This window comes from Lutra lutra, chromosome 1, assembly GCF_902655055.1.
Source record: "Lutra lutra chromosome 1, mLutLut1.2, whole genome shotgun sequence".
NCBI lineage: Eukaryota > Metazoa > Chordata > Mammalia > Carnivora > Mustelidae > Lutra > Lutra lutra.
In genome coordinates, this window is record NC_062278.1 from 196,622,478 (window position 1) to 196,647,308 (window position 24,831).

General features: G+C 49.6%; 1 protein-coding gene across 3 annotated transcripts in view; it reads left to right on the forward strand.

The window, feature by feature from the left end:
• Positions 1 to 24,831, forward strand: part of FAM3D (FAM3 metabolism regulating signaling molecule D) — a 39,182-nt gene that overhangs the window by 7,195 nt on the left and 7,156 nt on the right. The window contains exons 1-7 of one of the 3 annotated variants that reach the window (XM_047690739.1): positions 4,150 to 4,400; positions 6,149 to 6,199; positions 7,981 to 8,088; positions 10,524 to 10,547; positions 13,786 to 13,903; positions 20,322 to 20,380; positions 23,105 to 23,155. In XM_047690739.1, coding sequence (XP_047546695.1) covers positions 6,187 to 6,199; positions 7,981 to 8,088; positions 10,524 to 10,547; positions 13,786 to 13,903; positions 20,322 to 20,380; positions 23,105 to 23,155 — 373 coding nt within the window. In that variant the 5' untranslated portion in view covers positions 4,150 to 4,400; positions 6,149 to 6,186. Of the gene's footprint in view, positions 1 to 4,149; positions 4,401 to 6,148; positions 6,200 to 7,980; positions 8,089 to 10,523; positions 10,548 to 13,785; positions 13,904 to 20,321; positions 20,381 to 23,104; positions 23,156 to 24,831 lie in introns of those variants that run through there. The other 2 variants (XM_047690732.1, XM_047690750.1) reach the window with 2 other exon arrangements.

A 24,831-nucleotide genomic window follows, 5' to 3' on the forward strand; every position in this document is an offset into this window, starting at 1 on the left:
CATGCTGTTTTCCAGAGTGGCTGCACCAGCTTGCATTCCCACCAACAGTGTAGGAGGGTTCCCCTTTCTCCGCATCCTCGCCAGCATCTGTCATTTCCTGACTTGTTAATTTTAGCCATTCTGACTGGTGTGAGGTGATATCTCATGGTGGTTTTGATTTGTATTTCTCTGATGCCGAGTGATGTGGAGCAATTTTCATGTGTCTGTTGGCCATCTGGATGTCTTCTTTGCAGAAATGTCTGTTCATGTCCTCTGCCCATTTCTTGATTGGATTATTTGTTCTTTGGGTGTTGAGTTTAATAAGCTCTTTATAGATTTTTGGATACTAGCCCTTTATCTGTTATGTCGTTTGCAAATATCTTCTCCCTTTCTGTCAGTTGTCTTTTGGTTTTGTTAGCTATTTCCTTTGCTGTGCAAAAGCTTTTGATTTTGTTGAAGTCCCAATAGTTCACTTTTGCCCTTGCTTCCCTTGCCTTTGGCAATGTTCCTAGGAAGAGGTTGTTGCGGCTGAGGCCAAAGAGGTTGCTGCCTGTGTTCCCCTCAAGGATTGTGATAGATTCCTTTCTCACATTGAGGTCCTTCATCCATTTTGAGTCTATTTTTGTGTATGGTATAAGGAAATGTTCTAATTTCATTTTTCTGCATGTGACTTCCAATTTTCCCAACACCATTTGTTAAAGAGACTGTCTTTTTTCCATTGGACATTCTTTCCTGCTTTGTCGAAGATTAGTTGACCATAGAGTTGAGGGTCTATTTCTGGGCTCTCTATTCTGTTCCATTGATCTATGTGTCTGTTTTTGTGCCAGTACCATGCTGTCTTGATGATGACAGCTTTGGAATAGAGCTTGAAGTCTGGAATTGTGATGCCACCAACTTTGGCTTTCTTTTTCAATATTCCTTTGGCTATTCAAGGTCTTTTCTGGTTCCATATAAATTTTAGGATTATTTGTTAAGCTGGATTTTTTTTTTTTAAGATATCACAGAGATTCCCCAATAACTCGTGACCAAGAAGACTCAGTGTCTTCAGACCTGCTCAGCTCATGACCTTGGGCTGTCTCAGACTTGTCTCCAAGTCCCCCTGGCCCTGAGAAGTCCCCACTCTAAGGATAACACATCTCACGTGCCAGCCCCAAGACGCTGGGCAGAAAGTGTCTGAGCCCTCTTCTGCTGCTCTTCACCAGAAAAGGCTCTGTACTGACTTCATTTTTTTCTGCCGTGGTTGGGGGTCACAGAGTAGCTGCCCAAATGCTCATCTGTGCCACCCCTGCCCCGAAGTTTCCATTGCTCCCATGAAGGAAAACGTGAGCCCTCACAGCCTGGAGATAAGACCCTTCCTTGATGTAGAATTATCCTTTGAGTTCCAATTAAAGTACCTACTTTGAGTCAAGCCTTACTCCTAGGCACACGGAACTCCCTCAGACCCAGTGCCCTTCCTTGTTGGAATCTGGTGAGCGTGGCTCAGCCTCAGGCCTGCCAGCTGCCATTCGGTCACCTCCCTGCTGTCCACAGCTGGTGGTGTGGCTCTCAGCTCTGCCCCCATCCACAGCTGTGAGACTGCTCACCCACCCCCTCTAGGCCTCGGTGTCCTCCTTGGAGAAAGGGAGACAGTAGGATCCAACCCATGGGGTTGCCAGGGGATTCGGCAAGATATATGTTTAAAATTCTTAGCCAGCTGCAAGGTAAGCACTCAATAAGGGGTAGCTGGTTTAATCATTTTCTTGATACTTTATTATTTTTATTATTAGCAGAAAAGTGAGTTTGGGGTTCTGCTCTGGAACTCAGGCGGTCCTTCGAGGTGTGGCTCTGGGCAGAGAGTAGGAAACCTGATAGCCAGCAGGTGCTGGAAAGGCTGAAGGGCCAAAGCCAATAGGAGGGCAGCTGGCCAGCTACGGTTGTTGCTAATTACAACCTGATTTCTCCAAGCTCGGGATCGGGCCTCCGGTTCACGCCTCCTTAGAAAAGAGCTGCCACATGGAGAACACAGTTGAACCTGTGGCTGATGCCCAAGTCAGGGAAAATGCAGAGCGTGTTCATGGAGCTCTTTCCATTTCAGCTGTGGCTTAGGGCTGATTCAGAAGTGACCGTCGGCTAAGCCTGGATCCTTATGATGAGCTAGGAAACAGCTTCTGAATTCTGTCTTTCCAAGGACAAAGGACTGCTTGGGTGAGGACCTGAGGCCAAGGAGCAGTTGCCCGAGGGGATGAGTCCTGGAAGAGCAATGCCCATACAGAACAGCATATGCAAAGCTGGCGAGGGAGAGAGCCTCGCTCGGGGCTGCTCTGAGCATCTGGAGCAGAGGAGGAGTGGGGACCGCAGATGATGAGGGTGGTAAGGTCCATCTCATGCCAGTGTTTAAATCATGTGTGGCCTTATAAGCACATGAGATACTTTGGCCTGTATCCTGAGGGCCTTAGGGACCAGAGACCAGACTTAAGCAGGAGAAATACCTATTTATTTCTTCATCAAGGTGCTTTCCTCCACCCTCCTAGCCTGGAAAGAGAGTAATCCGCCCTCCATTCATCTTGGCTCTGGGACAGGTCATGGCTGAGCTCAAAGGCACCTGAGTAGAGAAGACTCCAGGAAACAGGAAGAAGCTCTCTTATAGGACCATTAAGAAATGTCACCAACAAACCGGCTGTGTTGGCATTTTAGTTGCGTTGGAAGAGCAAACATCCGGATAGGAATCCTGGCAAGGTGTGCTAGCAGGAAGCAGCAGGGGTGAATGGGTCCTGCCCACAGGGAGGAGGGCTAGGGTGGATGTCATCAGCTAGCAAAGTCCTTGTAGACAGGCAGCCTCCCTGCCTGACACCCCTTTCAGGACAAGTAGATGGCATCACCCTCATCTTATAGAGGAGGAAGCCGGGGCCCGGAGAGGTGTGCCCCAAAACACACAAGAACTGAGTGACGAGTGCAGGTCTCTCTGATGGACCTGAAGTCCGTCCTCTTTCCTGACATCACTGCTCCTTCCTCCCCGACCCTCTCAAGACCAAGGCCATGAGTGCTGCCCCATGCTCAGCCTGGCATTTTCATCCTCTGGCAGGATGTTAGAGTAGCTGAGAAAGGGGCTCCAGCAGCCCCAGACTCACAGATGTCCAACTTAGAGTCACCAGGGAAAAAACAGCTTCTCTATCCCCCTACTCCCCATCCCTTATCCCCCCCATCTCCCCACCCCCCGGCTTCCAAGATCTGTCCAGGGAAAAACTCTGATTGGCCTTGCTTGGGTCCCATGCCCCCTTCTAAACCAACCAAGAGAAATCACCTTGTTACCAGCTCCTCTTGACAGGATGGGGGGCCATGATGGGGGTCCCCTCATCCAGGACCACAGGTAGGCATTAGCCCTGATTTGGGAGGGTCAGGAAAAGCTTCCCAGAGGAAGCAACTTCTACACTGAGATCCCAGGACCCTGGGATCATGACATGAGCCGAAGGCAGACTGAGCCACCCAGGCATGTCTTGCTCACAGCCCTATCCCCTGTCTCATACACAGCCTGCCTTCCTGTGATTGCTCAGAGACTGCTTCAGAAATTAAATCCACAAGTTGCTGTATGGCCTTAGACAAGTCAGTTGCCCTCTCTGAACTTTAGCTTCCTTCTCTACACAGTCGTTTCATTGCCCTAACCTTTCAGGACTGTGCAAGAATCCGGTTCATTCAGGCCCCTGATATTCATGGAGCACCACCTCTGTGCTCAGCCTTGTACAGGGCCTACAGGAAACCAGGCCTGCCATGGAAAAGGAAAGCATGCTTGCGGCTTACACACAGAGCCAGACCTGCAGCCAGAAATCCGAAGGGGTCCAAGGGGACGGGCAGGACAAAGGGAGAGAGGCTCAGGACAGTGAGGGAGGACCATGGGTTCTGCCTTCCCCTCCCTACTCCTCCAGCTCCATCCCCTCCTTTCCACCCTCCAGCCTCCCACCACCGCCAGCCCTGTGACCGCATACTACCCTGGGGCCATCATATGTGTGCAAGGATAGTCCGACCTTTCTCCGCATGCCTTTGCCCCACAGCTCCGTAACCTGAATAACAGGTTGTGACAGACGTTCTCGCAGGAACAAGTAAGGAAGAAACGTTTGGGTTTGGTGGTTACGGATGGAATTCTTGCCCCACCCCACATACCGGTCCCAAGTGCCTTTCTCCCTCCTCCCCACCCCCAGCAGACCTGGTCCCAGAGCCCAGGACTGTGGAGCTAGAGCCTCCTGAGCACCCATGGGCCGGCAGGGTGAGCTGGCCACGTGAGCGGGCGGGGAGCTCAGGAGACTGGAGAGCCCTGCAGGTGCTGAGGGGACGGTTGGGGACTCAGCCAGGAGGGACATCAGACTCACCGCTCTCCCCACCCCCAAGCCCTGAAGCCAGAATCCATGCTTGGCATGGGCAGGACAGCAAGAAGCTAGCCCCCTGCCCAGGTATGCATCCCAGCCTCTATCTCTGTCCCATCTCTCTTGTCTCTCTCTGAATGGCACTTTTTCTCCCTCTGAGCCTGGGTAAATGCATGTCCTGAGTATTTGCTCTTCCCTCTGCTCCTTTATGTGTTTTCCTCCTCTGTCCCTGTCTTGTTCTTTCTCTTTGTGTCCCTCTCTGTATCTCTGCCATCCCCTCAGCCCCTTGTCCTTTGTCTCTCCGAGTTCCGTCTCCCGCCTGCTCTCTATGAATATCAATGTGTATCTCGTCACCTGTGCGTCCCCAACCACTTGACCCTGTTCCATCCTACCATCCTGTCTGGCCCCCAGCTCTCCTGGGTCCCCACACATGCGGATCCCATGGAACATCCTTCAGCATCATCTGGGGGCCTGGGCTCCCAGACTGTAGGTCAGATCCCAGGAATACTCAAAAGCGTAATATACTCTCGTATCGAAAAAAAGTGGGGTGGGGGGTGAGGTGATCATTTGAATTTCAGGAAGTTAAAGTTCTATAAAACCTCTGTGGGCGGAGTCAGGCAAGGGTTCACCTTTCTCACCCAGAAGGATCTAACCGGCAGGTCTGAGTGGGTGGGAACATTTTCAGACTTATCAAAAGGAAATGTAGATTTGCCCTTGCTTTTGTTTAAATATCAGGGAGTGACCCAGGGAACTGCTTGAATGGCCTCCTGTCTCTTATCTGGGTCCTTGGCCAAAAGGCTTTGGAGACCAAGTTTGTTGGGATGGATTCTTAGGATAAAGAAGATTCTGGAGTAGGGAGGGGGCAAAAAGAGTCGTGGGAGCAATTCTTTGCAGTCAGAGCCGCTCCAGCTGGCTGTGGGGGTTCAGAGACTTAGAACAGTTACCACCAGCCCTGCCCTCCCCTCCCCTAGGTTTCTAGATACCCCCTGGGGGTCTTCACAGCTGCTGAGTCACTGGGAACTGCCCAGCACCTGGGGTGTGACACAGGTGAAAGCTGGGGCCTGGGGCTCAAGAAGGCAGGGAACTCCAGTTTCAACTCTCCTCTGGGACAAAGGGCCCTGGCAGTGGGACCCTGTGGGGATTGGGCAGTGGAGACCTGCTCCAAATTCTGGCTGTGACCCTTACAAGCTGAATAACCCTGGGCTTAACCACGGCCAGTCTTGGCTTACCTACCCTTAAAATAGAGGTGTGCGAGGATGAAAGGAGATAACTGCGTATATAGCACCTGCGCAAACTCACCCGTAATGTGAGCGTTCTCGTTACTCTTCCCCTTGGCACTTGGGCAGAAATCACTCGAGCTGCTGTTTCCTGATGGTTTTGCTGGAGCCAGCTAGCTCAATGTCTCTCAGCTGGCTGGAGGGACGGAAGGATGGATGGATGGATGGAAGGATGGACAGATGGAAAGATGGACAGATGGAGGGTGGAAGGATGGACGGATGGAAAGATGGACAGATGGAGGGTGGAAGGATGGACAGATGGAAGGATGGATGGATGGATGAATAAATCAATCCTCCAAGAGACAGTGGCTGGCAGACTACAACTTCCTCTACCTGCCAATCTCTGCACTCAAAAAAGACGTGTTGAATAGAATATAAAATTCTAGGGGCAGAAGTGAAGGAGAGGTGGAGGCAGAGAGTGAACAGAAGACAGATGGTGAGGAACCAAACCGAAAGTCAGTGATCTCCTCAGTCAGAGATACTCATCCCTAATCATCTACCTTATTCGTTTTCAGACCCCGGGTGCCAGTTTCCAATTTGATTTCCTTCTCTCCACAGGCTAACACTGACCCCAAGCTGCTCCTCAGCTGGACAAGATGAGAAGATCAGGTAGGGGCCACGTTCCAAGGATTCAAAGTCTCAAGGTCTGATACTGGTTTAGGAATCATTTTTTCTATCAGGAGTGCAGCCAGTCCCTGGACTCAGAGCTTTTTTTGGCATCCCATGCTCTCAGATGTTCAGACCAGACTAACTCTAGGAGGAAACCCATCCAGGGGTAAGCCTGAAAGAGGGGAAAAGGCAACTTGCTGCCCAAGGCTGAAGGGCCAGATAAGCTTTGCCATCATGGCCCCACCAAGCTGGGATCACAGGGACTGTCCCTATTTTGGAGATACCTAACCCTGGAAGGAAGTGAGGGCTCAAGGAGGGCTGTTCTAGAAACTTCATACCACGGGGCTGGGCACAAGGAGCAGCCTTTGCCTTCTCATCCATGTTCTCATGCTTTACCCTCTGTACAGATAGGGAGACTGAGGCACCAAGGAAGAAATGGACACAATTCATTTATATTCCCAAATAGCTGTGAGGAAGTTCAGAGCACAAGTTTTAGAGTCAGCGCACTTCTCTTCCCTTCAAACGCCACGTCTGAGCCAACTGACCACCTCCCTGAGCCTGTTTCCTCATCTGCAAAGTGGTAATGATCAGTAGCATCCAACACGTACATTTACCGTGAGGATGAACTGATATAACTATGTATGTGAAAGCTGTTGGCCCACTGCCTCCAACAAAAGTCTGTATCATGTGAGCTGATGCCCAGGGAGAATTCTGGGTGCCTCCAGCCACACTGGGGCCCAGAAGATGAGGGACCCTCCACAGCCCTGAGCCGTGCCCCACAGGATCCAGGGGCCTTCTCCACCCCTAGTAGTGAGAGGCTAACACAAGACCCCAGAGCTGAATTCAGGGCCACACGGAGGTCAGGGACAGACCTAGAGAGTGTGGCTTGATGGCAATGGGGCCACCAGAGTCCCTGAACTAGGAGGTGTAGTGGTACCTGCCTCTGGCCCTCATGGGAGAGTGGGGGAAGGGAGTGAGACTGGGAGCTCTGGGTGTCTATCCTGGGTGGGGGTTTGCTCCCCACTGGTGCAGAAGCAGTCAGGCTGTGAGGCCAGGGAAGCCACGTCAGCAAGGCCAGTGTATGTTCCTATAGATAGCATTGTGTGGTTATTTGTGGCAGCTTTCAGGAGGAGTGATGGAAAATGTGAAGGACCAGCCCTAGCCCCAAGCCACCTTGGAGGCTGCCTGCTAGAGACAACTATCCCATCGCTCCCAGCGAGCTGTGGGCTCAGAAGCAAGGCTGTTGAACCATGTCCACCCTTGACTAAGGCACTCCTGCCCAGAGAGGCTGAGCTTCGGCCTGAGGTCACACAGCGGCACTGGCTGTCCAGAGCACTGCCACAGCCTTCCTGACTCCTGTGGCGGGGCTCCCTGAGCGGGCTGTCTGCTGCAGAACCTGCCTCCTGCTTTGCTGCCACACATTCGGGCCTCATCCTGGGGTGCTGGATAAGAGTGCAGATTCCTGGGCCTCACCCCTCAAGAGTCTGTCTCTGGGTGGCTACGTGGAGCCCAGGAAGGCTCATTTCTAACTTTTTCTCCCAGTAGACCCACTTGGGGAAATGTGGCCACATCACTTTGCAGCACGGTCTCACCATTTGATCACTGCATGGACTCGCACATGGTCCCACCACGCAGTCCCCTGACCTGGTCCAAGGTGTGGGCCTCAGTCTGGTGGGGTCTTGTGACATGGTCTCACTGTGGGGATTCAGTAAGGACTCACAAGGAGCCTTGCTATGTGGCCTTGTGATGGGGCTTCACGGCAGGATCTCCTTGCTCTGCAGGTGTGCTCCGACTCCTGGCCCTCATCTTTGCCCTGGTCTCCACATGGATCTTTTTGCGCAGCTTCATCAGCTTAAACATGAAAACTATCCATCTGTCCCGCTGGCTGGGTGAGTGGGGCTCACTGCTGGGGCAGGGACTGTGGACCAGGATGGAGCCAAGGATAGTCCTCCCTCCATCTGTGGGTGACCCAGGAGACAGCCAGACATGGCAGAGTTTGGGCTGCCTTTGGGACTCCAGCCTTTGGGGGGCGTGGAGCCTGCCAGGAAGCCTGGAGCCCATGGGGAAACAGAGAAGTGTTCCAAGACCCTGGCCAAAACATGTGCCTGCATCAAGGGCCATTTTGGAAATGTGATTCCAAGAAAAATGGACAGAGGGAGAAAGAAAAGAAGGAAGGAAGGGAGGAGGGAAGGGAGGAAGCCAAGAGACACAAAACTGAGCATTGAGTGCAATCTAGCCACGGCTGCTCTCACCTCTTCCTGAAACACTCTTCACACAGATGTCCCTCTTCTCCAACTTCAGGTCTCTGCTCAAATATGACCTCAGAGAGGCCTTCCCAACAACCCCAGCTGCAGCCATGACACCTCCCTCTACTTTAGCCCCTATGTCAGCCTATTTCCTTGAGAGCTTCACCATCATCCATTATTAGGGTGTTTATTTATTTGTCTACTTGGTTGTTTTCGATCTCCATCCCCTAGAATGTAACCTTCTTGAAGGCAAGGATTTTATCCTGTGTACACCCATTTCTCTAGCACTCAGTGCGGGGCAGATGCTTAGTAAACATTTGATGAATGAAAGAAAAATGAATGGATGGATGGATGAATGATGAATGGGTGGACTGATGGAAGGTGGATGGAAGGATGGGTGAATGGATGGATATGTAGGTGGATGAATGGACAGGTGGATAGATAGATAGTGGATAGATGGATGGATAGATGAATGATGGATAGATGGTTGATGGATGGGTGGATTGGTAGATGGTGGGTGGAAGGATGGATGGATAGATTATGAATGGGTGGACAGATGTATAGATGGATGGATGGTGGGTAAGTGGGTAATGGATAGGTGGATGGGTGGATGGATGAATGATGAATGGGTGGATAGATGGGTAGATGGATGGTTGGATGGCAGATGGGTGGCTGGCTGGATGGATGGGTAGATGGATGGATGAGTGGATGATGGATGGGTGAATGAATGATGTCTGGGTGGATGATGGATGAGTAATGGATACCAGTTGCTTACATGCATAACCTCATATAATCTACACAAATGGCCCCATGAGGTGATCCATGGTGTGGTTGTGGAGTAGACTCATACACGACTTCGCGGTGTGGTTTTATGTGTAGTCTAAGAAAGGAGAAGCTCAGGGAGCTTCAGGGAGATGAAGAAAGTTGCCCAAATTTCCCCTATAGAGGTCAGCAGGAATGGGAGCCCATGTCTCTCAGGTCCAAATCCTTTCAAAGGAAGGAAGGAAAGGAAAGGGATTTATGCGTCCTTATTTGTCCTCCTTGGATTTAGGGAATGACCTCCACTGACATGGTCAATAACCTCTAGCAGCACAGGCTAGCTCACAACTTCACAGCAATGAGAAGCCAGTCACCACACAGAGGAGTCTCTGAGATGCCACACCTTGTCCACTTCTGGTCAGGTGTGGCTCACACCCACATCAGGATGAATTGTATAAACCCATGTAGGCCACCATGTCCCTGGCCCCAGGGCAGTGCTTTTACAGAGATGGACTTGGCTGTGCAGACAGCCTGGGAAGAGATGGGCCCAGGTCAGTGTAGGAGGCTCTGAGCAGAAGTGGAGCTCAGGAATGTCCTCTAGAGGAGAGACCTCCAGCCTGAAGTGAGAAAGAGGACAGGGTTTGAAAGTACACACCAGAACTGAAGTCTGATGAATCAACACCTCCAACCAACATGGAGTAACTATTCTGTGTTAGGTCCCAGGGACCCCAAAATGAGAAACATGTGGCCCCCGCTCATGGTCTGAGTCCGAAAGACAAACAGACTTAATTACAGAATATACAAAAACAAAAGTGATGATCCAGGGTGTCAAGAAATACTTAACAGTGACAGGACAGGTAACCAGTGGGAAAGTGGCCATTGAAAACCATGAATGCTCAGCCGCAGAAAGGGGTAATCACTTTCTTCAGAGGTTCCTACCCTGGCTGCACACACACCCCCCACCTTATTATTTAATGCACTAATAAAGAAGCACATAGATTATTGTAGCACAAATTTATGTTTTAATATTTTATTATTATATTGATGTATAGTTGGTTTCCGTTCTAATCTATTTTATTTTATGCATTTAATAACATGCTCTGTTAGAGTAGGAAGTGCTGTGTGTGTGTGTGTGTGTGTGAGTGAAGGCGTGGCAGTGGAAGGTGAGGGAGGGCTCCCTGACAGGGTGGGACTTCTAGAGTTCACCTCAACATCCCCCACAGGAGGAGAACGCTTGGCCGGGCCAGTGCCACTCTCCAGCCTCCAGCAGGGGGCGACCAAAGCACTTTCTCTCTAACCAGATTGTGTCTTCTCTCCAGCAGATTTGGACTCCAAGAAGGTCGGTGAGTATCACCCCAGCCCTGCCTTTGCCTTAGAGTGAGATTTTCCAGGGCTGCTCCTCCCAGCCCTGCAGGCCCTAGAAAAATCTTGGTGCCCAGAATCTGCCTGGCTCTCTACTCCCATGGCCCCAAGGTGCCTTCTGAAGCCCCCCAAGCCCTGTAGCAGTAGTGGCCTCCTCTCAGCCATTCAGACTGATGGAGATGGCTCAGCTCTCCCTTCCCTAGCAACCCCACCCTGCAGTCTGGATTGCCTCCGTAGTCACAGCCCCTGGCCCTGCACAGCCACCTCCCCTCTCTGACCCCCACTGAGCCAGAGCCCTGAAGATGGGTGCTGTGCTTATTATCATCGTGCAGCGACCACAGGCTTAGGTCACAGTTCCTGCTCCTGAGTACCTGGGGCCATATGGGGCACTCCAGGTGTCCCCAGAAGCATATAGAAGGGGGTGCTGGTTGTCTTTTAGGGTAGAAGTGCCCAGTGTGCCAAGAGAGATGGGGCAGAGTGTTCCGGCCTCCGGGAGGGCTACCCCCTTCCAATGGGATGAGATCAGAGAAGCCATTAGGGAGGGAATGGCAAAGGCCTAGAGGCAGTAATGTGGGGGGCTGCAAGAGAGACCATGGCTGGAGAGTCAGGCACTGGAAAGTGGGAATGCTGAGGCCTCCAATGTTGGATACTGCAGCCGTCCAAGCAGGGCTTCAGCGAAAAACCACAGCTTCCAAAGTGTGGAGAGGGGGAAAGGGAGGGACAGTTATGATGATAATGATGATGATAGTACAGTGATGGAGGGCCGACTATGTTCTGTGTTCAGAGCGTTCCAGGCATCTCATGCAATCCTCACCACCTCGGGTAGGCACTCTAATTATACCCATTTTATAGGTGTGCACACTGAAGCTCAGAGAAGTGAAATCTCTTGGCCAAGGCAACACAGATGTACACAGTGGAGCAGGAGTTCAACTCCAGGCTAGCCCAGAGTCCACCGTCTCAACGCTCCTTTCAGGAGGCAACATCTCCAAGCCCCCCTTCTCCTACCCTAACGTAATAGTGACAGAAGAGGGTTGTAGTTCCAGGAACAGAATTTTGGCTGAGAAGGGCATGGGGGCCCCCGTGCACTGTGGGGTTACAGAGAGCAAAGACCATATGGATCAACACCAACCATTCACCCACACTTGCAACTCCATTGACCTGAGCCTCCTGAGTCCTATTCTGGAGTAGACACAGAGTAGCACAGCATCTCGGTACAAACACACACTCAGGCATCATCTGCTGGGGCATGACAGATCTGGGCACACACGCTGCCTCCCCCCCCACCCCCCCGCCGGCTCTCCTGGTCGACATTGACGGTTAAGCCCCTTAATAGCAGCTCCACTGACAGTCCCAAGAAGAGCTATCCGACAGCCCTGATCTAAACCAACTCCTTCATTTTATAGCTGGCAAAGGTAAAGGGAGAGATTTCTGGCAAGTCACACTGAAGATTATTCAAGAGCAGCCCACATTTCCCGACTGCTCCCCCCCGCCCCCAGTGCTCTGTTTCACACCCTCAGCAACAGCACTAGGGGTTCCCAGAGGGCTTGGAGTCTCAGGGTTTGAGGCAGCTGGTGGGGGCAGCCCCCCAGCCCAAATCCAGAAAGCAAATCCCTGCCTCCCAATGGCTGAGTCCCCTGGACGTCATCCCCTTCAACCAGTAGCTGGACCGTAAAGGCTGGATGGTCAGAAAATCAATTCTGGAAAAGCCTGCTTAAGCCAGCTTGTTGACATCAGGTTTATCAGACTTAGCTGCAGTTGATTAGGCTCTGGGCAAACTCTACAGTGGGGTCCAGGGCCTGGAACAATCCCTCCAGCATCAGTAAGAATGTCTGGTCTCAGGAGTTACCTGGCCTTTCCATGAGGGGACAGGGCACCAGAGGTGAGGGCCCAAGACTCACAGGAGAGTAGGACCCCTCCCCAGCCTCATCCTCAGCCTTCATCCCCACCTTTCAGCAGGTGCTAGGCCTCCTGAGAAGGGCCCTCTTCAGAAGGTGGGGAAGGGGTCAGGTCCCCACATCTCCAGCTCTCTTTGACCAGCGCCACTGGCCTAGATACCCACTCTGCCCTTAACAGCCCCTTGTGGGAGTCTCGGCACCTGGCGCTCATTCTGGTGACAGTGTCCTAGTTTGAGCTCTGGTTATACCCATCAGGTGGGTGTATTGAGTCTCGGAGCAGGAGGCAGGCAGAGAGCCCACCATAGGCATTCCACTCAGGCCTCCAGGGCCGCCTGCTTGGCTGGAGTACCCGGGCGTGGGCTTGGCAAGTCTTGCACATTGGGTTGTGTCCGCCCGAGAGGGGTACTTTTCCTTGAGGCACAGAAAGGCTCCCTAGAGGCTGGCAAGATCCTCAGCACCCTGATGGTATCCTTTCTCCCAGCCTGGAGCCCAGCCCTGCCCAACCACCTATGCGTTCATTCAGTGAATGTTTATTGAGTGCCTACTGTGTGCCAGACCCTAGAGTGCCAGACACAGGAGTTCCTGGTACGATTTAATAAGATAATAAATGTAAAGTGCTTGCCACAGTGCTTAGCACACAGCAAGCCCCAGGCGGCTGCCAGCTTGTCTCAGGAAGCCTGGGGGTTCGCTCCAAGCCTGTGCTACCATAGCTCAGCCGGGAGCGGGGCAGGGGCTGGGGGACACACGCTGCCCGATTATGGCTTTCCCTTCGCAGGTGAACTTTCTCTAATTCGGTGTTTACCCAGCCTCCCTAATGGTACTTTCCAAACTGTCAGGTGGTGTTTAAAAAAAAAAAAAAAAAAAACCAGCAACAGCAGGCATTAATATAAATGAGAGCCTACCGGGCTGAAAACACAGGTGACGGAGATCCCCGCTCACAAAGAGTCCGTTGGGTTTGGGGGTCACAGATACATCTCCCGCCTCTCTCCAGCCTCTGGGGCTGGCCCTGGGAGGGCCACCGGGAGAGGACACGGGTCTGAATCCGAGCCAGGGGCTGAGCTGGAGCTAGAGCTGTCGTGGAAACCCTGAAAATAAACTCGAGGGTGGTCAGACACACACGTGTCCTGCGTCTTCGGTGGGGAGGGCTGGAGGCGTCCTGCGCATGCGTAAAGGGGCAAATCCCCCGGCCTCAGATGGTCAGCGAAGGTGCCTTGGGGTGGAGGCCTCTCGCAGGGTCCGGAGCCTGCTCCCCGGCCGCTCCCCTGCCTCCTCCCCAGCCCCTTGCCACGCTGCGACCACCAAGGTTGGTCTGTTCCCTCCACAGAGGTCGTGAGGACCAAGTGCGGCCTCAGCAAGCCCTGCCCGGACAATTTCTTTGCCTTTAAAATCAGCAGCGGAGCCGCTAACGTCGTGGGTCCCACCATGTGCTTCGAAAACCTTGTGTAAGTTTCTTGCGTTCCCTTTCTTTTCATGGGTTCATTCGCCAATTCGAAGGCTGCAAGGGCGGGCGCTGAGACTGGCCCACACCTTCCACTGGCTTGCTTTTCCTCTGGGCGGATGAGTCACAAATAACAGTAATCCAGACAGCTTTCCCATCTGCCAGAACCTTGCTAAATGCTTCCCGGCTTCCTCTCATTCAATCCCCCAACCCTCCCTGGGGGATGGGGGGGATTGCAATTAACACCTTTGCAAAGATGAGGAAATGGAGGTTCAGAAGCCATTACCCAGCTGACCCGTGGCAGAGTCTGGATTTGAACTCTTGAGCTTGTCTGCCTGACAGCAAGGTCCTGGGCTTCCTCTAAAGGGGAATGCCTCTGGGGAGAGCTCAGAATCAAGATTCAGACCTCAAAGTTCAGATGGAGCAGGTGCGGGGGCTTCCATCCAGGTGCAGGACAAAGATTATGTACCCATTATCCAAACCAGATGGTAAAGGCTCTGGGGCACTAAGTTTATCCTACCAAAGGGGCCAGGGACTGGTGGTGTATGTATTTATGTATGTATGTATTTTTCTTTATTTAAATTTAATTTAATTTGACATATACTGTATTATTTTTTAGGTAGAATTTAGTGATTCATCAGTGGCATGTAACACCCAGTGCTCATTACACCACGTGCCCTCCTTCATGCCCATCACCCAGTTACCCCATCCTCCCACACAACTCCCCTCCAGCAACCCTCAGTTGGTTTCCTATGATTAAGAGTCTCTTATGGCTTGCCTCTCTATTTTCATCTTATTTTACTTTTCCTTCCCTTCCCCATGTTCATCTGTTTTCTTAAATTCCACATATGAGTGAAATCATACGGTATTTGTCTTTGACTTATTTCACTTAGCATAATACCCTCTAGTTCCATCCAGATCATCACAAATGGCAAGATTTCATTCTTTTTAATGGCTGAGTAATATTCCATTGTATGTATATACAACATCTTCCTTTTTTTTTTAAGATTTATTTATTTATTTATTTGACAGACAGATCACAAGTAGGCAGAGAGGCAGGCAGAGGGGGGGGGGTGGGAAGCAGGCTCCCTGCTGAACAGAGAGCCCGATGCGGGGCTCATCCCAGGACCCCAGGATCATGACTTGAGCCGAAGGCAGAGGCTTTAACCCACTGAGCCACCCAGGTGCCCCTGTACCACATCTTCTTTATCCATTCATCTGTCAATGGACATCTGGGCTCTTTCCATAGTTTGGCTATTGTGGACATTGCTGCTGTAAACATTCGTGTCCCTTTAAATCACTGTTTGTATCCTTTGAATAAACATCTAGTAATGAAGTTGCTGGGTCGTAGTGTAGCTCTATTCTTAACTTTTTGAGGAACCTCCATGCTGTTTTCCAGAATGGCTACCTCAGCTTTCATTCCTGCCAACAGTGTAAAAGGGTTCCCCTTTCTCCACATGCTCGCCAACACCTATTGTTTCTAGAGTTTTTAATTTTTGCCATTCTGACTGGTGTGAGGTGGTACCTCATTATGGTATTGATTTGTATTTCCCTGATGCCCAGTGATGCTAAGTGTTTTTTCATGTGTCTATTGGCCATTTGTATGTATGTCTTCTTTGGGAAAACGGCTCTTGATGTCTTCTTCCCATTTCTTGATTGGATTATGTGTTCTTCAGGTGTTGAGTTTGATAAGTTCTTTATGGATTTTGGATACTAGCTCTTTATCTGATAAGACATCTGCAAATGTCTTCTTCCATTCTGTAGGTTGTCTTTGGTATTGTCAACTATTTCCTTTGCTGTGCAAAAGCTTTTTATTTTGATGAAGTCCCAATAGTTCATTTTGCTCTTGTTTCCCTCGCCTTTGGAGATGTGTCTAGAAAGAAGTTGCTGCGGCCAAGAAAGAGGTTGCTGCCTTTGCTCTCCCCTCGGACTTTGATGGATTCCTGTCTCACATTTAGGTGTTTTATCCATTTTGAGTTTATTTTTGTGTACAATGCAAGAAAATGGTCCAGTTTCATTCTTTTGCATGTGGCCATTCAGTTTTCTTAACACCATTTGTTGAAGAGACTGTCTTTTTCCCATTGGACATTCTTTCCTGCTCTGTCAAGAGTAGTTGACCACAGAGTTGAGGGTCTATTTCTGGGCTCTCTATTCTGTTCCATTGATCTATGTGTCTGTTTTTGTGCCAGTACCATACTGTCTTGATGATGACAGCTATGTAATAATGCTTGAAGTCTGGGAACTGTGATACCACTGACTTTGGTTTTCTTTTTCAACATTTCTTTGGCTATTTGGGGTCTTTTCTGGTTCCATAAAAATTTTAGGATTGATTATTTCCAGCTCTGTGAAAAATGTTGATAGTATTTTGATAGGGATTGCATTAAATGTGTAGATAGCTCTAGGTAGCATAGACATTTTAACAATATTTGTTGTTCCAACCCATGAGTATGGAATGTTTTTCCATTTCTTTGTGTCTTCCTCTATTTCCTTCATGAGTGTTCTATAGTTTTTAGAGTACAGATCCTTTGCCTCTTTCATTAGGTTTATTCCCAGGTATTTTACGATTTGGGGTACAATTATAATTCTTTCTTTCTTCTGTCTCATTTTTAGTGTATAGAAATGCAACTGATTGCTGTGCATTGATTTTATATCCTGCCACTTTACTGGATTCCTGTATGAGCTCTGGCAATTTTGGGGTGGAGTCTTTTGGGCTTTCCATATAGAGTATAATGTCTTCTGCAAAGAGTGAGAGTTTGACTTCTTTGCCGATTTGGATGCCTTTTATTTCTTTTTGTTGTCTGATTGCTGAGGCTAGGACTTCTAGTACTATGTTGAATAGCAGTGGTGATAGTGGACATCCCTGCCATGTTCCTGACCTTAGGTGAAAAGCTCTCAGTTTTTCCCCACTGAGAAGGATATTTGCTGTGGGTTTTTCATAGATGGCTTTTATGATATTGAGGTATGTACCCTCTATCCCTACACTGTGAAGAGTTTTAATCAAGAAAGGATGCTGTACTTTGTCAAATGCTTTTTCAGCATCAACTGAGAGCATCATATGGGTCTTGTTCTTTCTTGTATTCATGTGGTGTGTCACATTGATTGATTTATGGGTGTTGAACCACCCTTGAAGCAAGGAATAAATCCCATCTTGTCATGGTGAATAATCCTTTTTTTTTAAATTAACATATAATGTATTATTAGTCCCAGGGGTCCAGGTCTGTGAATCATCAGGCTTACATAATTCCCAACACTCACCATAGCACATAAGTGAATAATGGCCCCAATTGTTGGGGACATTAAGTGAATGTCCCCAATGTCCATAAGTGAATAATCCTTTTAAAGTACTGTTGGATCCTGTTGGCTAGTATCTTGGTGAGAATTTTTGTATCCATGTTCATTAGGGATGTTGGTCTGTAATTTTCCTTTTGGTGGGGTCTTTGGTTTGGGTATCAAGGTATTGCTGGCCTCATAGAATGAGTTTGGAAGTTTTCCTTCCATTTCTGTTTTTTTTGAAACAGCTTCAGAAGAATAGGTATTAGTTCTTCTTTAAATGTTTGGTAGGATTCCCCTGGGAAGACCTCCAGCCCTGGACTCTTGTCTGTTGGGATATTTTTAATTATTACTTCAATTTCCTTGCTGGTTATGGATCTGTTCAGGTTTTTTCTTCCTGGTTCAGTTTCAGTAGTTTATACATTTCTAGGAATGCATCTGTTTCTTCCAGATTGTCTAATTTGCTAGCATATAGTTGCTCATAATATGTCCTTTGTTTGTATTTCTTTGGTGTTGGTTGTTATCTCTCCTCTTTCATTCATGATTTTATTTATTTGGGTCCTTTCTCTTTTCTTTTTGATAAGTTTGGCCAGGGGTTTATGGATCTTATTAATTCTTTCAGAGAACCAGCTCCTAATTTTGTTGATTGGCTCCACTGTTCTTTTGGTTTCTATTTCATTAATTTCTGTTCTAATCTTTATTCTCTCCTGCTGCTGGATTTAGGCTTTCTTTGCTGTTCTTTCTCCAGCTCTTTTCGGTGTAAGGTTAGGTTGTGTATTTGAGACTTTTCTTGTTTCTTGAGAAAGGTTTGTATTGCTGTATATGTCCCTCTTAGGACTGCCTTTGCTGCATCCCAACAGCTTTGAACAGTTGTGTTTTCATTTTCATTCCTTTCCATGAATTTTTTGAATTTTTAATTTCCTGGTTGACCCATTCATTCTTTGCTAGGATGCTCTTTTAACCTCCATGTATCTGTGTTCCTTCCAAATTTCCTCTTGTGATTGAGTTCTAGCTTCAGAGCATTGTGGTCTGAAAATAGGCAGGGAATAATCCCAATCTTTTGGTACCAGTTGAGACCAGATTTGTCACCCAGGATGTGATCTATTCTGGAGAATGTTCCATGTGCACTAGAAAAGAATGTATATTCAATTGCTTTAGGATGGAATGTTCTGAATGTATCTGTGAAGTCCATCTGGTCCAGTGTGTAATTTAAAGCCCTTGTTTCCTTGTTGATCTTCTGCTTAGATGATCTGTCCATTTCAGTGTGAGGGATATTAAAGTCCCCTACTATTAATATATTATTATCGATATGTTTCTTTAATTTTGTTATTAATTGGTTCATATAATTGACTGCTCCCATGTTAGGGGCATAAATATTAACAGTTGTTAATTCCTGTTGGCTAGGCCCTTTAATTATGGTATAGTGTCCTTCCTCATCTCTTTTGATAGTCTTTGGTTTAAAATCTAATTGGTCTGATATAAGGATTACCAACCCAGCTTTCTTTTGAGGTTCATTAGCATGATAAATTGTTCTCCACCCCCTCACTTTCAACCTGGAGGTGTCTTTGGGTCTAAAATGAGTCTCTTGTAGATAGCATATCAATGGATCATGTTTTATTAGCTAATCTGATACCCTTTGTCTTTTGATTGGGGCATTTAGCCCATTTACATTCAGAGTAACTATTGTAAGATATGAATTTTGTGCCATTGTATTATTACCTGTAAATTCACTGTTTCTGTATATTGTCTCTGTTGCTTTCTGGTCTGTGTTACTTTTGGTTCTTTCTTTGCTTAAAGGATCCCCTTTTGTATTTCCTGTAGGGCTGGTTGAGTGGTCACAAATTCTCTTAGTTTCTATCTGTCCTAAAAGCTGTCTATCTGTCCTTCTATTCTGAATGACAGCCTTGCTGGGATCAGGTACCACATCGTGCTCCCTACTTTGCAGAGAGTCTGCTTTTCTCTCTGTGCCTCCTCCCACTTGTTCTCTCAGTCTCTTTCCCTCTCTTTTTCTCTTTCTCTCTCTCAAATAAGTGAAATCTTTTTTTTAAGAGTTTATTTATTTATTTGTCAGAGAGAGAGCCAAGCGAGAGCGAGCACAGGCAGACAGTGGCAGGCTGAGGCAGAGGGAGAATCAGGATCCCTGCTGAGCAAGGAGCCCGATGTGGGACTCGATCCCAGAACGCTGGGATCATGACCTGAGCCCAAGGCAGCCGCTTAACCAACTGAGCCACCCAGGCGTTCCAAATAAGTGAAATCTTTTTTAAAAAACAGGGATTTTGAACCTAACTCCAATTTGAGCAAAAGAAGGAACTTAGTGATTCCCATATACAAAATGCCGAGATAACACGCTTCAGGACCAGCTGGATCCAGGGGGTTTAAACTATGTCATCAGGGGTCCCTCTCACACCATCTTTAGCTCTATTCTCTTCTGTCAGATTCTGTTTTCTCAACATGAAAATGGGTTGGTTCCTGTGAAGGAGGGAGGCCACTAGCTGGTTGACAGAGCAGCCCAGGCTGGCACCCCACTGGGAAGAGCACTTTCCCATCCAAACTATCCCTATAAAAGTCCCAAGACTGAATTTCATTGGCTGGCCTGGGTCATATGACTGTACCTGGCTCAGTTACTGTGGGCAGGGACACAGGGTGTTCTACTCATCTGGCCCTGGAAGACTGAGGTCAGCCCTGAGAACTACCTAATCTGAGAGTAGAGAAAGATAGTTTTCCCAAGAAATACCAGAAGATCTGGCTGTGGATGCTGGGCAGGCAAGAACACAGCTGGTCTCCATATAGAAATCTCAGCCTCTGCAGGATGGCACCAGCACTCTGGGTTCTGCCTTCTTCCCAGCAACCAGGCCTCACTGCTTGGGGGAGGTGGGCTGGTCCCACCTCCAACACCTCAGAGCCCCAGGCAGGGACCTTCCCTCTTTTCCAAGCAGACTGTTCTCATCCAAACATGCCATGAGTATTCCTCAGAGAATCCAGCCCACCACTCGTTTCCAGGAGAAAACAGATGGCCCAAATTATTCTGTGTTTCCTAATGCTTCTGCATAGTGCCGTGTGGGCCCCCTCAGAGTTCCAGAGTCACAAAAGCAGAGTGTTTGTTCCACACTGGGGACCAACTGTTGTATTTTGTTTTTCTTCTTCTTATTCAGGATTATGAGTCCTGTGAAAAACAACGTGGGCAGAGGCCTGAACTTTGCCCTGGTGAATGGTGAGCTGCAGATCTACCCCCCAGACAGTCCCCACCATGCTCTTAGTACTGAGGGCCAAGAGGTATGGGGAGGTGGTTAACATTCATCCAGCCAACAGCAGCTCAGCTCCTACCACATGCCTGGGGCCATCCTGGGGAGACTTGTTGGGCAGGGGGTCTAAAAGACCTGGTCCTACCCACCAGAGTCCTGACCAGGCTTCTGCCATGTGCAGCTATCCCAGGAGGATATGCTTCTCCTGTGAAGCATGACCCCACCCTCAAGGCCACGCAGCCTAAACCAACACAAGTGAAACCATGGGGGACAACCCCTAACAGTGTTAGGTGATGAACTGATTACATACCGTCATTCAGTCATTCAACAGTATTGACAGGTACTGTGGGCCAGGCCCTGTACAGAGCACTGGGGGGCGGGGGTCAGCCATGAACAAGAAGGACTGGCCCTGGCCTCACACTCCCTGAGGTACCCATGAAGTTGACCACCAATCCAGTGGGGTGAGCATCTGTGAAGGAGAAGGAAGCACAGCCCTGAGAACTGGGACACAGAGTGGGGTTGGGGGTCATCAGGGGAGGCTTCCAGAGGGAAGTGCTGGTCAGCTGAGGTCTAAAGGAATAGTATGGGTTGGCCAGAAAAATGTAGGGGAGACTCCTTCAAGGCTGGGGCAGCACTGTGCAGGGAGCAGAGAAGGAAGGAGTGGGTAGAGGGATTGGAGGCCACATGGGATCTCTCTAGACACATCAGAAAAGGAGGGATGACAGGTACAGCTGGGGCAGGGGGCAGGCAGGATGACAGAGTGAGGGGCTAAGTGTCCTGCTAAGAAGTGTGGGCTTAACGCAGAGGACAACAGGGAGCCTCAGATAGGCTTGGAGCAGGGCATGAAGGCCCAGCCCTGCATTCTAGAAACTTCCTTCCAGCTTGGAGTAGGGAGGCTGGAGGCAGGGAGATGTGGGGGAAGGCCCACAGCCTCACTACCCTGCATCTCTCACAGGGAGCAAAGGCAGGCCAAGCCTGAAACAGGGACACATTTCGGGAGGGGTGGGTTTACAGGGACATGCTCTGCCCTTGGAGAAGCACAGATGAGATGGAGAGCAAAGGCCAATTCCCTGAATCTAAGAGCCACTTCCTGGGACAAAGGGCACAGCAGACGCTCAGAAAGGAGGAGGTCAAGCTTGTGTGTGGCATGACCATGTGAACACACTTAGGAAGTAACAGGGTTTGGATTGGTTGCTCCTACAGGAGCCATCTCCCTTCTGCCAAGAATCCTGCTGAGTCGGGAGAAAGGTCAAAGCCTAGGGCAAAAATGGAGCCTTACCCAAAGCAGGAGGTCAGAAGGCACGCCCTGCTCCAAGCCTGTCTGGGGCTCCCTATTGTCCTTCGCTTCAAGGCCATACTTCTTAGTAGGACACACTCCGAATAGTCTCCCATGAGACAGGCTCAGACTAGGGCCTCCTGCTCTTCCCCTCATTAAGCGCAAAGACAAAAACAAGCATCAGTAGCACCAAGAGCTGATGCTTACTGAGCCTTTGCCGTGAGCTGTTTCATTCAACCTCCTCCCCGTGCTACAGTGGAGTTGTATGCCTATGTTCTAGGTAAGAAAATGGAGGCTCAGAGAGGTTGGGCAACTTGCCCACGGTTACACAGCCGATAGAATCCTCTAGATTTGAACCTGGATCTAAAGGACTCAGGTCAAATTGCTCAGCTGAACTAACTAGGCTAAAAACCTCTGGAAGTGCCTGCTAGCTGTGGAGACCAGCCAGTGGATCACTCTCAGGGCCTTAGGTTCTCATCTGTATAATAAGCCAACAAGGATTGCTGAAGATTGGTGGTTCTCAGTCTTTTAGGGGGCAGAGATTCTTTTAAGAAACCGTTATACCTCATCCCCCTAATTCTAGAAAAATGCACAAATAAACATGATCGGTTTCATGTGTACATCGACCACTCCCTTCCAAGGACCGTATAGTGGTGGCTTTGAGAACCCTGGAAGGGCTGTGGTGTAAACCCTCCACCGACCCAGCAGGAGAGCCTCCACTACCCAGGTCACTGTCCTCACCCTCTTCAGGCATCCACAAACTGGCCTGGCGGGGAAGGGTCCCGTGGTCAAACTGTAGAGCTGCCATCCCCTCTGCAACACCCCCATCTAGTGGCAGAAATTGAGAACTGCGACTCCCCCTAAACACCTGGTTCCCTGTAGGACTCCTTTCACAAAATACACAAATGCAGTTCAGATGACCAGATTCTGAACTTTGACTACATTCAGCCCACTGCAAAACCCTTTGCCTTCATGAACCAGAGGATTCAGGTGTCCTATTTAGGAAGAATTAATGATAACGATTGCAGTTATTTTTACTACTGTTTTCCAGCTAAAATTTGTCTTGTATGTTTTCTACCTAGTTTAAATCCCATAGATTCCATAACCCATTGTTCAGATGCAGCAGTTGACGCCCAAATACTAAGAGGTGCGTTAGGAAGTGGCAAGGCAGAACACAGCCCCAAAGGTGTTGGATACTGTTCGATTCCAGAGATCCTTCACCATCATGTCCTTGTACCTCTCATCAGCCCAGAAATTCCTGGGCCCCTACTCAGTCCTGCATGCTTTCCATAGGAGCTGACTTGACTCCATTATTATTCCATTTTTAGATCTTAGACTAAAGAGTAGCCATTTTCTGAAAAACGATAGGCAGGATGATCTATTTCAGGAAATCACAATTTTGCTCTCTCATCTGCAGGAACCACAGGAGTGGTGCTGACACAGAAATGTTTCGACATGTACTCTGGAGGTAAGCACCTCTATTGGCACTGAGGTCTCAGGGTGGGCTGAGCTCCTCGGCTCTCTTCTCCCGAGGAGACGACCAGAGAGAAAGCACGATAGGGGTGGAGGACCATCCTGCTGTCTTTGAAACTTCTTCCTGCTGTCTTAGTTGGGCTCTCCTGGGTGCAGATCCTAAGACCAGGAGTCAAGTCCAATAGTTCATTTGGGAGGGGGTGATCTCAGGAAATGCCAGCAGGAAGTGATAGAAGGGGGAGACAGCTAGAACAGTGTGTTACCGGGCTGAACACTGCAGGCAGTTGGAACTCAAGAGCCAGTGTCCAGTACATACCTCAGAGAAATCTCAGGCAAGGGAACTGGGGCTGTAATTCCCCTAATTCATTGGCACTTTCCACATTTCTGGCCTGCACCAGGACATAGAGGAAGATCTGGAGGTCAGAGAGGACCTTGAGGCAAAGAAACACTGGTGTTGGCAGTTGGAGGCCAAGCAGGTGTGCACTCAAGTGCTAAGAATAAAGACACACAGCCCAGTTTGCTGCTAGGTAAAGGTATTTTTTTTTAAGGCCACAGGGATCTCTTTTGGGCCCAAGGACAGAACAAGTCCTCCCAAGACCCGGAAAGGATCACTTAGAGGCTCCAAGCTGTCTGCATGTTGCTACAGACCTCTTTTCTTCTCTGTCTGCACAAGCGTGCTTTCTGAGTGCTCTGGACAGGTGACGACCCCACTGTCCTCCAAGCCCTTAGCACAGCCTGCGGACAGGACCCTGACCTCCTTGGGCTGTCTGTTCCCACCAGCAGCTTCCTCACCTCCAGGCTGCCTGGTCAAGCTGTGCTGGGGGCAGGAGTCTCACCCAACAATCCTGACATCTTCTAAAACACCGTGGAATCCATCCCAAACCCAAGAGGCCACCCACTGCCCAGCTGGCAGCACACGCCCCTCCCTCTGACCAGAGACCCTCAACAAGGAGTGAGGCAGCAGCAGTGTGGTCCCTCATAGGCAGCAGACGTCTTGGTCCAACAATGATGGGTTTCCATCAGGACAGCTGAACTGAGCCCAGCCCCCTTCTCAGAGTTCAGTTCGGCTCGGCCTCCCTCCCCTGAGCCTGGGAGCTCGGGGCCGGCTCTGGGCTCAGGTATCACTACCTTCCTGTACCCACCTAAACACACGAGCCCCAGAGAGGACAAAGCCAGGCAGCAAGAAAGCAAGAAGCTCTCTTGGCTTTGCAAACAAAGGAGGGGCTGAAAGGTGGGCTGTGGGAATCAGGTGCCCAGCAGTCAACAGCGGGGAATATTGGGAAGGGGATCCACTGCACCACACATGGAGACAGCAGCTGGTGCCCTGACCCCTGGTCCTCTGGGTCCCCTGAAGGTCATCCCCCGGCTGAGTCCCAGCTCACGGGTAGGGTCTGTAGGGCCTGAGCTTGTGCTAGCTGACAGCCTGCCTTAGGGCCCATGCAGGCTTCTTCCAGGCATGCCCCGCTATGGCAGAAGCTGCAGAGTGGGACCAAGGCATGGCCAGGGCCTGGCAGGGGCTGGAAGGGAGGGAGGGGAGGACAGAGCTTGGATGGGCAGGACAGAGCTGGAGATGGGTGAGGAAATGGTGGGTCAGGGGTGGCTCAGGGCCAGGTTTATGGAAAAGATCCAGTCTCTGGAATCAAAGACTTGAGACTGAAGCAGGTGACCTCT